Source organism: Pundamilia nyererei, unplaced genomic scaffold (assembly GCF_000239375.1).
Source record: "Pundamilia nyererei isolate P.nyererei 1_Seehausen unplaced genomic scaffold, PunNye1.0 scaffold00064, whole genome shotgun sequence".
Classification (NCBI taxonomy): domain Eukaryota; kingdom Metazoa; phylum Chordata; class Actinopteri; order Cichliformes; family Cichlidae; genus Pundamilia; species Pundamilia nyererei.
The window spans coordinates 1,289,844-1,303,810 of record NW_005187465.1 but is presented as its reverse complement, the minus strand read 5'-3'; the positions used below and the strand labels follow the sequence as shown (position 1 = coordinate 1,303,810).

General features: G+C 39.9%; 2 protein-coding genes across 2 annotated transcripts in view; one reads left to right on the top strand and one right to left on the bottom strand.

The window, feature by feature from the left end:
• Positions 1-5,339, bottom strand: part of LOC102205632 (serine/threonine-protein kinase PAK 3) — a 51,330-nt gene extending 45,991 nt beyond the window's left edge. The window contains exon 1 of the mRNA XM_005735461.2: positions 5,043-5,339. The gene's annotated coding sequence lies outside the window, so the exon portion shown is untranslated. The remainder of the gene's footprint in view (positions 1-5,042) is intronic.
• An 850-nt stretch (positions 5,340-6,189) lies between these two features.
• Positions 6,190-12,732, top strand: mepcea (methylphosphate capping enzyme a). Its single transcript, XM_005735459.2, has 4 exons — positions 6,190-8,094; positions 10,650-10,868; positions 11,001-11,124; positions 11,235-12,732. The coding sequence occupies exons 1-4, from the start codon at positions 6,259-6,261 to the stop codon at positions 11,267-11,269; spliced, it is 2,214 nt and encodes a 737-aa protein (XP_005735516.1). The 5' UTR covers positions 6,190-6,258; the 3' UTR covers positions 11,270-12,732.
• Positions 12,733-13,967: the final 1,235 nt, after the last annotated feature.

Sequence of the window (13,967 nt, the reverse complement as noted above, 5' to 3'; positions counted from 1 at the left end):
GGCTTTGATCCTACTGCTTGAACTAAGACTGTACAAATTTAAGAAACACAATGGCAACATTCAACAATTAGACTTAACACTTATATAAAAGAAATCCTACCAAGGTGAATATCTGCAGTCCATGGTGTACTCTCAGCATAGTATCAAAATCATGTTTTGTCTCCCCCTTCTGGATAATTAGAGGACAGCATCTTCAGTAAATCCCAAATGCTATAGCACCACCCTCAGCACAGCATCTCTTTATCTTTTATTCTAAGGTACAAAATACAAAAGATTGGGAGACTATGGATCCTGGTTTCCACCTCTGAAAAAAATAAAAACAAAAATAAAACAAATAAACTGCAATCTATAAGTAAAATTTATTATCTCAAAATTTCAACATACTAACTGAAACATCTTGGGAAATATAGAAAATAAGGAATAGAATGTGGAATTTGCTGTCATTAAATACTTTTTTTTTCAGTGGCAGAAACAAGCTGCCAAGGAGACAGAAGTATGTGCTGTTAAAAGAAATTATGAAGATGGACTGGGTGGGTTCTATTTTTGCACCTAGAGAAACTTTATAACTAATTTTGTAAATAAACTGCACTGAATAATGAACTTACACAGATATATATTGCACATTAATAAGCACAATAATAATGGTATTAATATGATATATCAGTCTTTATCGCCGGGGGAAGGAAAAGGAGTTTACTGAGCAGGCCAGGTCAAATTAAACATGTTTTACAACTTGTCTTGGCTTCATTTTACCATAGCTTACTTTACAGTTAATTTGTATCATAGAAAAAAAAACTAGCTAAAAAAAAATACAGGATATAAAGCATGCCATGTCGAGAGATTCACTTTAGGGTTGGACCATTAACTGTTATTTTAAGAGAGTAGGTTATCTTCCAAAAGGTTTTAAAAACAAGATACAGGAAATTCCAGTACCTCTTGCCCCTGCTTAAAAATGATAACAAAGGAGACTCCAATCCAGCCCACTCAGTTTATAAAAAGTGAAGGAGTGCTTTTTGAACTTTTAATTGTATTTTCATACCTTTTACTTGATCCATCCATACAACATCAAAGTACACTGACGTTTTCTATGAGTTAGTATAAACTTCATATTTTAATTTATACTAACAGGACAGTCTGAGCGGCCATAACACAATGAGGTTTAGTTCAGTTCACACTTATTTTTTTATACCAGAGGGGCCGATGGCGCGATATGGCAGCCTTGCTTCTGTCAGTCTGCCCCAGGGCAGCTGTGGCTACAACTGTAGCTGCCTCCACCAGTGTGTGAATGTGAGCGTGAATGAATAGTGGAATTGTAAAGCACTTTGGGTGCCTAGAAAAGCGCTATATAAATGCAATCCATTATTATTATTATTATTTATATTTAAAGTTTAAGTTCTAATGTTTCTGTTTCAATGACAGACAAAGCTACACATTTACAGAAAATCTATCATTTTCAGTAAATGTTTCCTTGTCACCACCAAACATCAAGTTTTCCGTGTCTTGAAATTTTGATAATTATAATTCAAAGGTGATGGAAGTGAAAAGAAGCTGCCTGTACACTGCACACAATTTGTAGCTGATGCAGAGGTTTATAAAAGGCTCAGTGTAGACCAGGGGTGTTGAACAAAAGGCCCAGAATCAGAAATCTTTGAAAAATGTGAAGAAGAGCATACATTGTGGACTTTTAAGTCTACTTTCAAAAAATGTAAAGCTTGTCTGACTGATTAATGTCCTCCCCCTGAGTCTTTAGTACATCAAGATAATAGATTATTAAATGACAAAAAAAAGCTTGTTTCTTTTTTTCCTCTCCACACAACGCACAATCGACAGACGGATTGGTGCAGCGGCTGCAGTGATGCGGACGCTGTACCGGTCTGTTGTGGTGAAGCTGAGTGTAAAAGCGAAGCTCTCAATTTACCGGTCGATCTACGCCCCTACCCTCACCTATGGTCACGAGCTGTGGGTAGTGACCAAAAGAACGAGATCGTGAATACAAGCGGCAGAAATGGGTTTTCTCCGAAGGGTGGCTGGCCTCTCCCTTAGAGATAGGGTTAGAGGTCCGGCCATTTGGGAGGGGCTCAGAGTAGAGCCGCTGCTCCTCCACATCAAAAGGAGCCAGTTATGGTGGTTCGGGCATCTGACAAGGATGCCCCCTAGGCGCCTTCTGGGTGAGGTGTTACGGGCATGTCCCACCAGGAGGAGGCCCCGGGGCAGACCCAGGACACGCTGGAGAGATTATATTTGGCTAGCCTGGGAACGCCTTGGTATTCCCCAGATAAGCTGGAGGAGGTGGCTGGGGAGAGGGAGGTCTGGCCTTCTCTGCTTGGGCTGCTGCCCTCGCGACCTGGCCCCGGATAAGTGGAAGAAAATGGATGGATAACGCACAATAGAAATGTCTGTTTTTTTTATTTGTGGGTTAAAAAAAACTTTCTCCATTAACCTGTTAGCAGTCGGACGTACCGCCCACGGTACATTGGATGGTTTAGGGGACTAATTGGACTGCTAAGGGGTTAAAAGTCTGGACAATGAGCTGCCAGAACTTTTTCTGTAATTTTACACATTTATGTTTTACAATTTAAGCCCCAAAAGTTCATGTTGACAAATTTCTTTAATTAAATAGAGTGGCATTTCTCTACCATGCAATACAACTGAGATGTGCTGTTGAAATTGCACTTCATTTTTTCATATACTGAAATATGGCAGGAATGAAATGTGCATCTAAACTTGTTTCCACTGACAGAAAGGTCCTTTTTACTGACATGCGCTATATTTGACCTCACATGTAAAATGAGTTTGAAAACCCTGCTCTAAACACTGGTCAAGATAGCAATTATGACACACTTTACAGGGCTTTCTTGTAAAGTGTGTCACTTAAATTAACTTTGAAGTTAGAATCAAAGCTATAGTACCAAAATTCAAAAGAGTTAACCCAAGTCCTTCACAATCAGTTAAGAACAGGAGAAAGCAATAGGGAAACAAATATAGATAAATTAGAATCAAATACAGATAAATGAGAAGACAACAAATTAACATTAAAAACATAAAACAGGCCTGATGGTACTCAAACTGAACTCGAATTAAAAGCCAAAGTAAAAAAGTTTTAAGATGCGATTTAAAAGACTGAACAGACTCTGAAGTACGAATATCCTCTGGCAGATTAATCCAGAGTCTGGGTGCTGCTACTGCGAAGGCCCGATCTCCTCTATGCTTCAATCTAGACCTCGGTTGTGCTAAAAGCATCTAGTTAGATGATCTCAGCACTCTTTTGGGGTCATACATGTTGAGGGGTCTGTTTAAATAACTAGGCGCCATATTATTTAAAACTTTAAAAGTAAACGAATCTTAGAATCAATACGATACTTGTAAATTTGCGAAAACTTGAGTGATGTGTTCATACATTCTAAAACCTGTTAAAAGACTCACAGCAGCATTTTGGACGAACTGCAAGCGATGGAGAGATGAGTGTTGAAGACCCAAATAGAGAGAATTGCAGTAGTCCAGTCTAGAGGTGATGAAGGCATGAATAAGTGTTTCTAGGTCTCTTGGAGGAAGATAAAGCTTAGCTTTGGCAATTTCACAAAACTGATAAAAACTTGTTTTCACAACTGTGGACACTTGCTTCTCTAATTTAAAAGAGCTATCTAAAAACACTCCGAGATTCCTTACAGTGTGAGAAAGGTGAGAAGCAAGAGGACCGAGGGTATCAGTTAACTTGTTCAAAGGGGCATGAGTTCCAAATACCATAACTTCAGTCGTATTTTCATTTAGTGTGAGAAATTTCTGTGTTAACCAGTCTTTAACATCATGCAGACAGTTAAGCAAAGGCTGTAGTGGGACAGAGACATCCAGTTTCAAAACTAAAAGCAAAAATAAGTTCACACCCTATGAAGGTATGCATATACCTACAATGGGTGTGATTATGCCTGCATATATAGTGTGAGCTCTCATCACACTATATACCTTCATGCTACATAGGCTACTCTGTACTAAAAAGGGTACAAATGTGTGCGTGTGATGTTTAGGGATTATAACTACAGGGATTGTTTGGCTACTGCTTCTTGAATATTAGTGAATATTGGTGCTAAGTAGAGCACACTTTGATCTTAAATGAGCTGAACCAGTGAAACTCCCCTTTCTGTCACTGTATAAAAAGTTCCACTACATACTTAATGTTTGAAATATTTTAATACTAGGGGGAAAAAGGGCAGTTTCAACAATACATTGCAGTTTTTCTGATTAAGGCTTAAATTGTAAGAAATAAGTGTGTAAAATGAGAGAAAAATTGCACAAACTAAAATGTTGAAACAAAAACATTTTTGTCAATGTTTTGGATGTCTTTTATTTATACTATTAACCCACTATAAAAAAAATCATACATTTCTACAGTAGATAGCGAAAAACTGGAACCTTATTTTTTTTAATTGTTTGTGTATTGTTTACTTTGTTGTAGTATAAATGGCCATGTGGGAAGGAGACGCTGTAGAAGTTGTTAAAATTCAGTTAAATATAAATTGTTTATGTCCTCCTTCACATTTTCCATCCAGTGGGCTGCTTTTGCCGACTGGTTCTGGCCCACAGTCCTCATGTGTGATACCCCTGACATGCATAATTAGAAACGTGCATTTGCAAAAGTGCATTGAGCACATCAGTTAGGAAAGGACATACAAAAGGAAACTGTGAGGTTGCTGCTTTTACAAAACTTTATAAAAACCTAATGTGCAGGCTATGCAGTACTCAGGCTACCATTAAGGCCTACTTTAATATTAGTCTACTAGGGCTGTAAGGGTGTATGCATTAAAGTCTGACTGTAGGACTATACAAATTAGTCGAATAATCGAGTAGCAACAAAGAAACTAATCTCAACTAGCTGAATTGATAGTCAGAGTAGTAAACCAAGGCGGGAAAGCTCTATGTTCACTTTTGAGTGTCCCTCAGCCCTCCTGTTTTGTTAAGTTGTTCCCTTTTATATATTGTCTAATAAATGAATTAAATTTAAGCTGCTAATCAATCAATAACAAAACTATCATCAGCTCTAATGTTACCTGCAGTAGGAGGCTCATTATAATATCGTAGAGGGGAGTTCTCCTCACCGCCTCGCAGCCACCAGTCAGAGATCTCCGCCCCAGTCATCTTGGGCTACAGCTCGGAGCCCGGATGCGCCGCCATGCCGCCTCTGTCAGCGAATGGAATAATTTATTCACCAACCTGCCTCACACTGGCCCACTAGGAGTTGACTGAAGAAGTCGATGAGACAGTTTCGTGGCCACCGGAGCCTTTGCTGCCTACAGGCTAGTGCAGGATACCCGTGCCGTGCCTGCTCGCTTGTTTGCGTAGCTTAGCACTGTTGTGTCGCTGTAGGGACACTTGTGCTAGCTGCGCTAACGTTAGCTCAAGCGGAGAGAGTGCGGGGTAGTGACAGTCCGGCCGGAGGCGGGGAGAGTCGCGAGCTGCGAGGTGAGACTGTTATATTTTGATGGTGGTTGCTACCCTGTTGACTACGCGTGGCCATCTGTTAAATGGTATCACTTTCGTGAGTGTGACTCACGATTTTAGTGGGGTTCGGGCAGCAGCATATCGAGGTGGGTACTTTGGTGCTTGTCTGGTAGCGCTTTCTGGCCGGAGTAGACCGTAACGTTTACTCGACGTTTCAATCTTCTTGGCCCGCGATAGAGAAGCTAAGAGCTAGCTTGCTAACTGGGTAACAGTGCTAGACGGGGACTCCTAAACTTTTCAGGTCAGCAACCCCTGTGTAGACACGCTTCAGATACCACAATACAGATGTGATAAGGGTGTGAGCCAAGAGATTCTCTGTATCTAAAAAGATGAATTTTGTGTATCGTTATTAGGAAATCACAGTGGAATGTAAAGGGTTATTTTTTTTAACTCCCACCACATAGGTATAAATACAGATACAGGGGCCCTTGGATGTGCAAGTGCCTGGACATCCCAGGATGGCTTGAGCATATTTTTGTTGTAATATTAGCCAACTTATGTTACTTTACTTAACAGGTGTGTGTGTGTGTGTGTGTGTGTGTGTGTAATGACAACAATAAGGAGGCATCATGTTTAAAGCAATTTTGTTCACCATATCTAAAAGAATGTTAAGTTTATCACATGAGTTTTCCTTCCTGTAACTTCTTTGTCTCTTTTGTTTCTCAGGTTCAGAAAATTACCCCCCCCCCCAAAAAAACCCCCCAAAACAAAACAACAACAACAAAAAACTTTCTATGTCTTCATCAGCTCTGAAAATCAAAAGAGATGTCTGTTGATGAAGATACTGCAAAAATGGGCAGTCCACAGCCTAGCTCGACGTCATCTCTGCAGCTCACGGATTGTCCTGGAGGTTACGGTGGTGTGTCTGTGATGATGGAGGGAACTGCAGCTACCCCTGACTTTGCAGCTGCTTGCCCTCTTCTGGGCACTGCTGCCTCGCCAAAACACACGAGCACAACTGATGCGCTCACCCTCGCAGACAATGCTGGACAGAGAGCCAGAGGGAACGAGAATAGCATCAATCGCAGAAATAGCTTTCATCATTCCAAACAACAACAACAACAACAACAACAACAGCAGCAGCAACAACAAACGAAGCTAACAAAGCGGCGCTACACTGCAAATTCTAGTTTCAAGCATCCTTCATCTGGCAAACGGAGACGAAGGGCCAACTCTGAGAGTGATTCTGTCCTGCCCACCAACTTCCTCTTGGGTGGGAACATTTTTGACCCACTGAATCTCAACAGCCTGCTGGATGAGGAGGTCAACAAGGCGCTGAATGCAGAGACTCCCAAATCCTCTCCGCTGCCAGCAAAAAGTCGAGACCCTGTGGAGATACTCATCCCCAGGGACATCACAGATCCACTGAACCTGAACAGTGGGATAGCTGACAGCAGCTTTTTGGCTTCTCCCTTCAAGAGTGGAGGAAGGAAGAGACACCGCAATAGGCACCATGGGGGAGGAGGAGGTGGTGGAGGTGGGAGTGGTGGCGGTATTGGGATTTCAGCCACACAAATGAACCTCTCAGAATCAGGAAAAAGTGAAGTTAAAACAGGTCCTTCTGTACCTCTTCCAGGTACCTTAGCCTCATGTTCTGCACTAGAATCCAACAACGAATCCGGTAGTGTTTCTAGTGTCATGGCAGAGTCCCACGAGCACACAGATTGCAGCTCAGCAAGCTGCAAGGAGGAAATGCCACCTGCATCCATGGAGGATTCCACTTCAGGGGCACCATACCAGCACACAAGTAGACGCAAGCGAAGGCGCAACTCGGGCAAAATGGAGCCCCCTGTCACCCATTCTACTCCGATTGGCAAGTCGGGACCTGGAGACAGGCATTTTGGTGCAGGGGGAGCAAGAAATTCCTTTCACACACCAAAATCTGGTTCCAAAATAGGCCCTGGAATACGCCAGCACCAGCAGCCCCACTCTCATACAAAGGAACAGCAGAAGAAGTTCCAGTATGGGAATTACAACAAGTATTATGGATACCGCAACCCGGGCTGCAGTGAAGACCCTCGTTTACGTTTGCTTCGTCCCGAGTGGTTTAGAGGTAAAGAAGTACTGGATTTGGGGTGCAACTCAGGCCATGTAACGCTCTATATCGCCAAAATGCTAAGACCCGCCCGCATATTGGGCCTTGACATTGACAGTGGTCTGATACATGCAGCTCGTAAAAACATAAGACATTATCTGTCTGAGCTGCAGACCCAAGAGGCCAGGCGAGCAATGCAGGGCAAAAAGACTAGTAAACAGGAGGAGACAAATGGAAACGCGAGTCACACAGGCACAGAAAAAGAGCACAACGAAGCCGAGAGCAGGGACGAAAATGGGAAACCAGTGAAAGCAGAAAGTGGCCCTGCAGATGATGGAAATGACAATGAGTCGTGTCACACGGATGAGATGGAGACCCAGAGGCAGGGCAGCAAAACAGAGGAAATGGAGCAAGAAGACTGTGATTCACCCCCCGCTGATCACTCTGAGAGCTGCTCTTTTCCTGTATCCCTACGGATCTCCAGGGGTCCCATTGCTGCACCCCCGCTAACACAAACATCCACGGTGCAGCCTGGGGAGTTCCCTTCAAATGTGTCCTTCATCAAGGTAAGAGAGGATTTTTTTATTTATTTTTTCCCTTTTGGGAATATGGCTCAGATTTCTGTGTTGCTGCATATTTTAAGCCTAGATGGCAAATTCAAAAAAATTAGACACTGTGTGTCCTGCTTTATAACGTAATGTTAGGGTAACTGAATAAAATGCGTAAAAATGCACAAAAAGGTGTGTGCATTATGAGAACTGACCAGCCTCTCAAGAGAACTTGATGCAAGTTGTGCACACACTTCCTCTCACTGTGAATTTTTGTTTTTCTTCCCCACTATAAAACAGTTATATAGTATTATATCTAAAAAACAAAACAAAAAAAAACTGACCTTTGCATTTAATTATTGTCACATTAGTTGAGCCGTGGCTAAATATTAAAAGGTATTATGATGAATCCATACAGTAATTGGTTGTAAAATTTATTTGCATAACGCTTATCAAAACCAGCGTTGTAAAATGCTTCCCAAAAAACAGAGTAAATGAACTAACTAGGAGGAAATAAAAAAAAACAAAAAAAACAAACAAAAACAATGTACACTACGAGTTAAAAGTTTGGACACACCTTCTCATTTAATGGTTTTGCTTTATTTTCATGACTCTTTACTTTGCGGATTCTAACTGAAGCCATCAAAACTATAAATTAACTCGTATGGATGTTTTAAATGTTGTAAACAAATAATGTGAAAATAACTTAGATTCTTCAAAATAGCCACACTTTGCTTTGATTACTGCTTTGCACACTCTTGGAATTCCCTCGATGAGCTTCATGAAGCTAGTGCACAACCCCAATGATGGTCCCAACCCCATTAATAAGGAACGAAATTCCACAAGTAATCCTGACAAGGCACACCTGTGAAGTGAAAACCATTTCACGTGACTACATCATGAAGCTCACTGAGAGAAGGCCAAGGGTTTGCAGTGCTGTCAACAAAGCAAAGGGAGGCTACTTTGAGGAATTTGAGGAATTTATCTTTTTTTTTTCTTTGCTACATAATTCCATATATTTTGCTTCATATATCTGATGACCTCAGTATGTCTCTACAGTGTTGAAAGTAGTAAAAATCAAGAAAAAACATTTTATATATTTTTTTGTTATGTTAATCTTGCATTATTACTGTGTGTGTGTGTGTGTGTGTGTGTGTGTGTGTGTGTGTGTGTGTGTGTGTCAGTCAAACTATAGGCTCCCTGAGTTTTAGGTAACTGGTGATTTTGAACTAATAGGTAAAAACGGCAAAGAGCAATTTAATATTGTGATATAATAAATATTATAGGTTCCATTAAAGTGTCTGAAATCAACTGTGTTTAAGCCACACTTGCTTTTGCACTCTGCAGTCCTTTTATATGTATTTGTTGAATGGAAAAGGGGGAAAAATACATAGTTTCCAAAGGAAATTGATAACTGCCTCTTCTGTGATAGTGGAATTGGATATTGATAGCACACCGAAATAATGAAGTTGTAGATTAACAATTTAAAAAATAAAAAAGACAGAAAAGGTGTTGTAATTGCAGGACAGTCTGAGCAGTGAGCTATCAGAACTTTTTTTTTTTCTGTAATTTTACATTTATTTATTCATGTTAACCGATTTCTTTAATTTACTACAGCAATGTTTCTTCTTATTGTGTAGAAAAACTGAGATGTGTTGTTAAAAGTGTGTTTCTTTTTCTTATATTAAGATATCGCTGGGATTTTAAATGTCTTTACATTACCAGTAGGAGGGAGTGTTACTAGTCCAGCCCACTTAAAATCAAAGTGGGGTGCATGTGGCTGACAATGTAAAAAGATTTTATCAGTTTTATCAGGATGTCAGGTTATTAATGTGTTCTTCTACTTTTATCTTTTAATGCTGGTTGAAGATTAGCACTACTACTACTTTCTGCCAGTGGAGGTGCATTGCTTTATACCAGACACTGGTAAAATGAATGGAAATATATTTTAGGGCAGTACCCTTCTGAGATTTTGATGAATTTTTCTTAGTTACTAATCAGAACATTTAAATATTAAAAACTAAGCTTCATCTTTGAGAGAATTTTTTTTTAAAATTTTTTTAAAGAATGTTCTCAAATGTGGGCAGTGGGTTTATTTTACGGCTTTAACAGTGTACTAAACACTGTAGATTTTGGCTTTCCTGTGACCCACAAAGGGTCACAGGAAAATACATATATATATTATCAGTGTTCAAAATAGTGACTATTCCCATAATGCTGTTCCCCATTTCCTCAGTCAGATCTACTGCTTTTTCAGGGCTACTGATCTAAAATAAATAAATAAGTAAAATATCAAAGATAGCACTGACCAAATAGCCATGTTCGAGACCCCAGATCAGGACTTTATAAATGAATGATGTCATGACGGCTGTTTCCATCTTTTATATACAGTTTTTGATTTTTGACCAAAACTCAACAGGTAGAAATGTGAGATTGAGATTCTAGTTTGGGAGGTTAATCAGTTTCCAATTTCTCAGCAGTGACCAGCTTCAAAAGAAGTCTGTATTGGATCCATGAAATTGAATTGCACAAGAAGTGCCTATTTTTCTCACCTCATCTCTTCTCTCCTTTAGGCTAATTATGTACTGGAGAGCGATAATCTTCTTTTGACACAGCGACCAGAATATGATGTGATTCTGTGTTTGAGCGTCACTAAATGGGTCCACCTGAACTGGGGAGACAGTGGCCTCAAGCGGCTCTTTAAGAGGGTCTACAGACATCTCCGTCATGGGGGCCTTTTCATCCTGGAGCCACAGCCCTGGGAGTCCTACGTGAGGAGAAAGAAGCTAACTGTAAGAACCTGAGATGACATGGTTGACGTTTGTATTGCTGGAAGACTGTCTGAATATAAATCGGTCATTTAAAAAGCCTGGTTGATTGGCTGAAATATAACAAATGTTCCCTTTTTTCCCCTTGCCTGACAGGATAATATTAGCAGGAATTATCACAGCATCCGTCTCAAACCTGACCTGTTCTCGTCATATCTTACAACTGAAGTGGGCTTCACCAGTTTTGAATACATTGGGCCCCCCAAGTGTTCAGTAAGAGGTAACTACACAATGATTTGTCAAAGCAGATATATTCTCAGGATTGTATCCAGCATTGTAGTTTGCTGCCATGTTCATCTTTATTTATTTATTTATCTATCATCCTGACAGGTTTTCAGAGGCCAATCTATGTATTTCACAAATGACTGCGCCTGCCTTGAACATCTTTGAATGTGAGTAGCCTAAACCACCATCATACATTCAAGCCAGCCATCTACACTGGACTACAAGGAACAATCTGAAACCTTGAAACCGTTACTCCGGCGTTTGATGCTGAAGATGAATAACAGAAAGGAAAATGGGACCAAAAGTGGAATGACATTTTTTTTTTAGGATGCAGACTGTCAAAGAGAAAGATGTTAAAGTCCTCTGTGACTAGAAATTATTAAAAGTGTGGAGTAAACTCGGATAGGACTCTATGGGTAACCTGGAACAAAACTCCTAGTTTGGCCTGAGTGTGGAAGAGGTGTTCATCTGCTCAGATTTCCATGGTGGTCCATCTAGTGGTATTGATGCCCCCAGTTTGATCCATGGCCATAACTTGGGTTGGAATATCTTGGGCCATATCTTTACTTTCAGGAAGTTATTCTGTGCCACCATATTTCTATATCTTTTACATATTAGGATTGGACGATGGGAAGTCTTATCCAATTGGTCGCAATCACCATTTTTAACAGGTGATAGATGTTATATTCATCAACTGTATGTCGCGTAAGCAAAGCTGCACTATAATGCATACAATGCCATTGAAGAGATGATATTAAATCTTTTGAAAAGTAAAGTGTTTTATGCTGTGCAAGACACTGCGCACAATACTTGTGAATGTAGCCCCCCCACTGTAACTACTGAAGACTTAGAAATCCTGCCTTACCTGTTAAATATATGTTTAAACCCTTGAATGCTCTTGCGGCAACCATATAAGCGCACATTTGTTTGTGATGATTAAAACAGTTACACACGGTCAGTCACTGAGACAATTTAACACTAATGGCCTATGTGTTTGTCCCATCTTCCAAACCTAATGCGCACCGTGTTCTTTGCCTTTTTTTTATTTTTTTTTTAAATTAGCTAAATTTTGCTGAATTCGCTTTCATACATGTTAAATAGTGCTCAAAATTTCTTCATGTTTTGAATACGACGTCAGAAAAAGCACCTACATCACACAAAGACCTTAACAAGTGGAAAGTGGGGTGTCTGAATAAATAGAAATATAATGAGGCACAGTGGGGAAAGGTTTGCTAAACAGCCAAAATAGCATCCAGTTAAATTTGAACTGAGATGGTGTGACATCCATGTTATTATTCAGCCCACAATGACTATTTTAAGTAGATCTGTAGCAGGCAGCCATCTTTTTTTCTTATATTTTTTCTTAAACAGTTAAGCCATAGCCATACCTTATCTGCTGTCTCCAGTGTCCTTCATGAGGTGCTGACTGATACAACTGAGCGTAAAATTGAGGCAAAGGCGATTTGAGGCCCTGTAGTGTCATCAGTCCTGTATAAATCAGAGACATTCTATTTTGTGGGTCTGTTCTCATGCTCATCCAGTAGTCCCTTGAGCCCCGTGTTGATTTCTAGTTATTCTATACATGTAAGCATAAACAAAAAATACTGGAAAATGAATTGTTGCTTTAATATTGTTTTTATTTTGTTGTATTTTTTTTTTAAACCAAATTTCAGTATGACTATGCTTTTTGTTTTGACAAACTTCCATTTTTTCTGTATTTTATTTATTTTATTTTATTTTTTTCCTGTCATTCTGTTGGGGCAGATCACACCCTCACTGCTTTTAATCTTTGACCAATAAGGCCTGTTCAGTGTTTCCCAGAGATCTGGGTTCTGTTTGTGATGGTGTTGGGGATGGGTGTCGGGTGGCAGCGTTCAAAAGAAGCTACACACATTTTGTCAATGTGCTTCTCAGTAAATATTTTAACTGACCAAGCATCTCCGGACGAATAAATAGCAGACCCTCTCCAGTGAATTCATTGTCTTATAAATGAGCCTTTGACCGCCACTGGTCCTTGCTAGCTTGCAGTGGATATCTGGACAACAGTGACTACTTTCCTCATCCCCACCTAGACAGTGTTGATGGAGCCTGAGAGGATCAAGCAGCTGAATGATATGAAAGGACATTAAAACAGAGACTTGGCTATCAAGTCAGGTGGAAGGGAAATACAAGAAGGCAGTGGCTAGTTAGTTTACTTGTAACTTGGCTTTTAAAATTAGACTGTTTACGATTAATTTGTAATCTGAGTATTAAAAGCTGGTGATCTCTTGAGTGGGGAAAAAAACAATAATAGCTAAAAAAGAGTCCTCAAATATACTTCATTGACCTGCCCAAGTAATAACTAGGTGTGAGAAACACTGGAGGTACAGGTATTCCTTGTGTTTGCTTTTTTTAATTGGTTTCCACTGAGCCCACCCATCTGCAACCTTTCGTTGGAAGAGGCTGGCACAGAAAATCTTCCTTTCATGTGGCTGGTTCCGTTACGGGTGCGATAGTGCAGGCAATGATGGACGATATGTTTCTGTTTTAAGTGATCAATGTAAATAAGTTTGCAGATTTTGTTCATAATGGCCTGAGTCGTTTATACAGTGTTTTATGGTTTTCTTTTGTTCTTTCATAATGTTTGCTGCCAATTTACAAGTGAGTCACAGTCCTTTTTTTTTTTTTTTTTTTTTTTTTGTCTGGGGAAAAAAAAGACCGGTAGCTTTGTATCTACAAAAAAGTATGTACGTTGCAAAGTTCAAATTTTTATTTTGCATTGTTCTGCCCTGGCAGGCACATTTATTGTTAGGCAAGTTGTTTGTTTGTTTTTTTCTTTTTTTTTTCTTTTTTTATAAA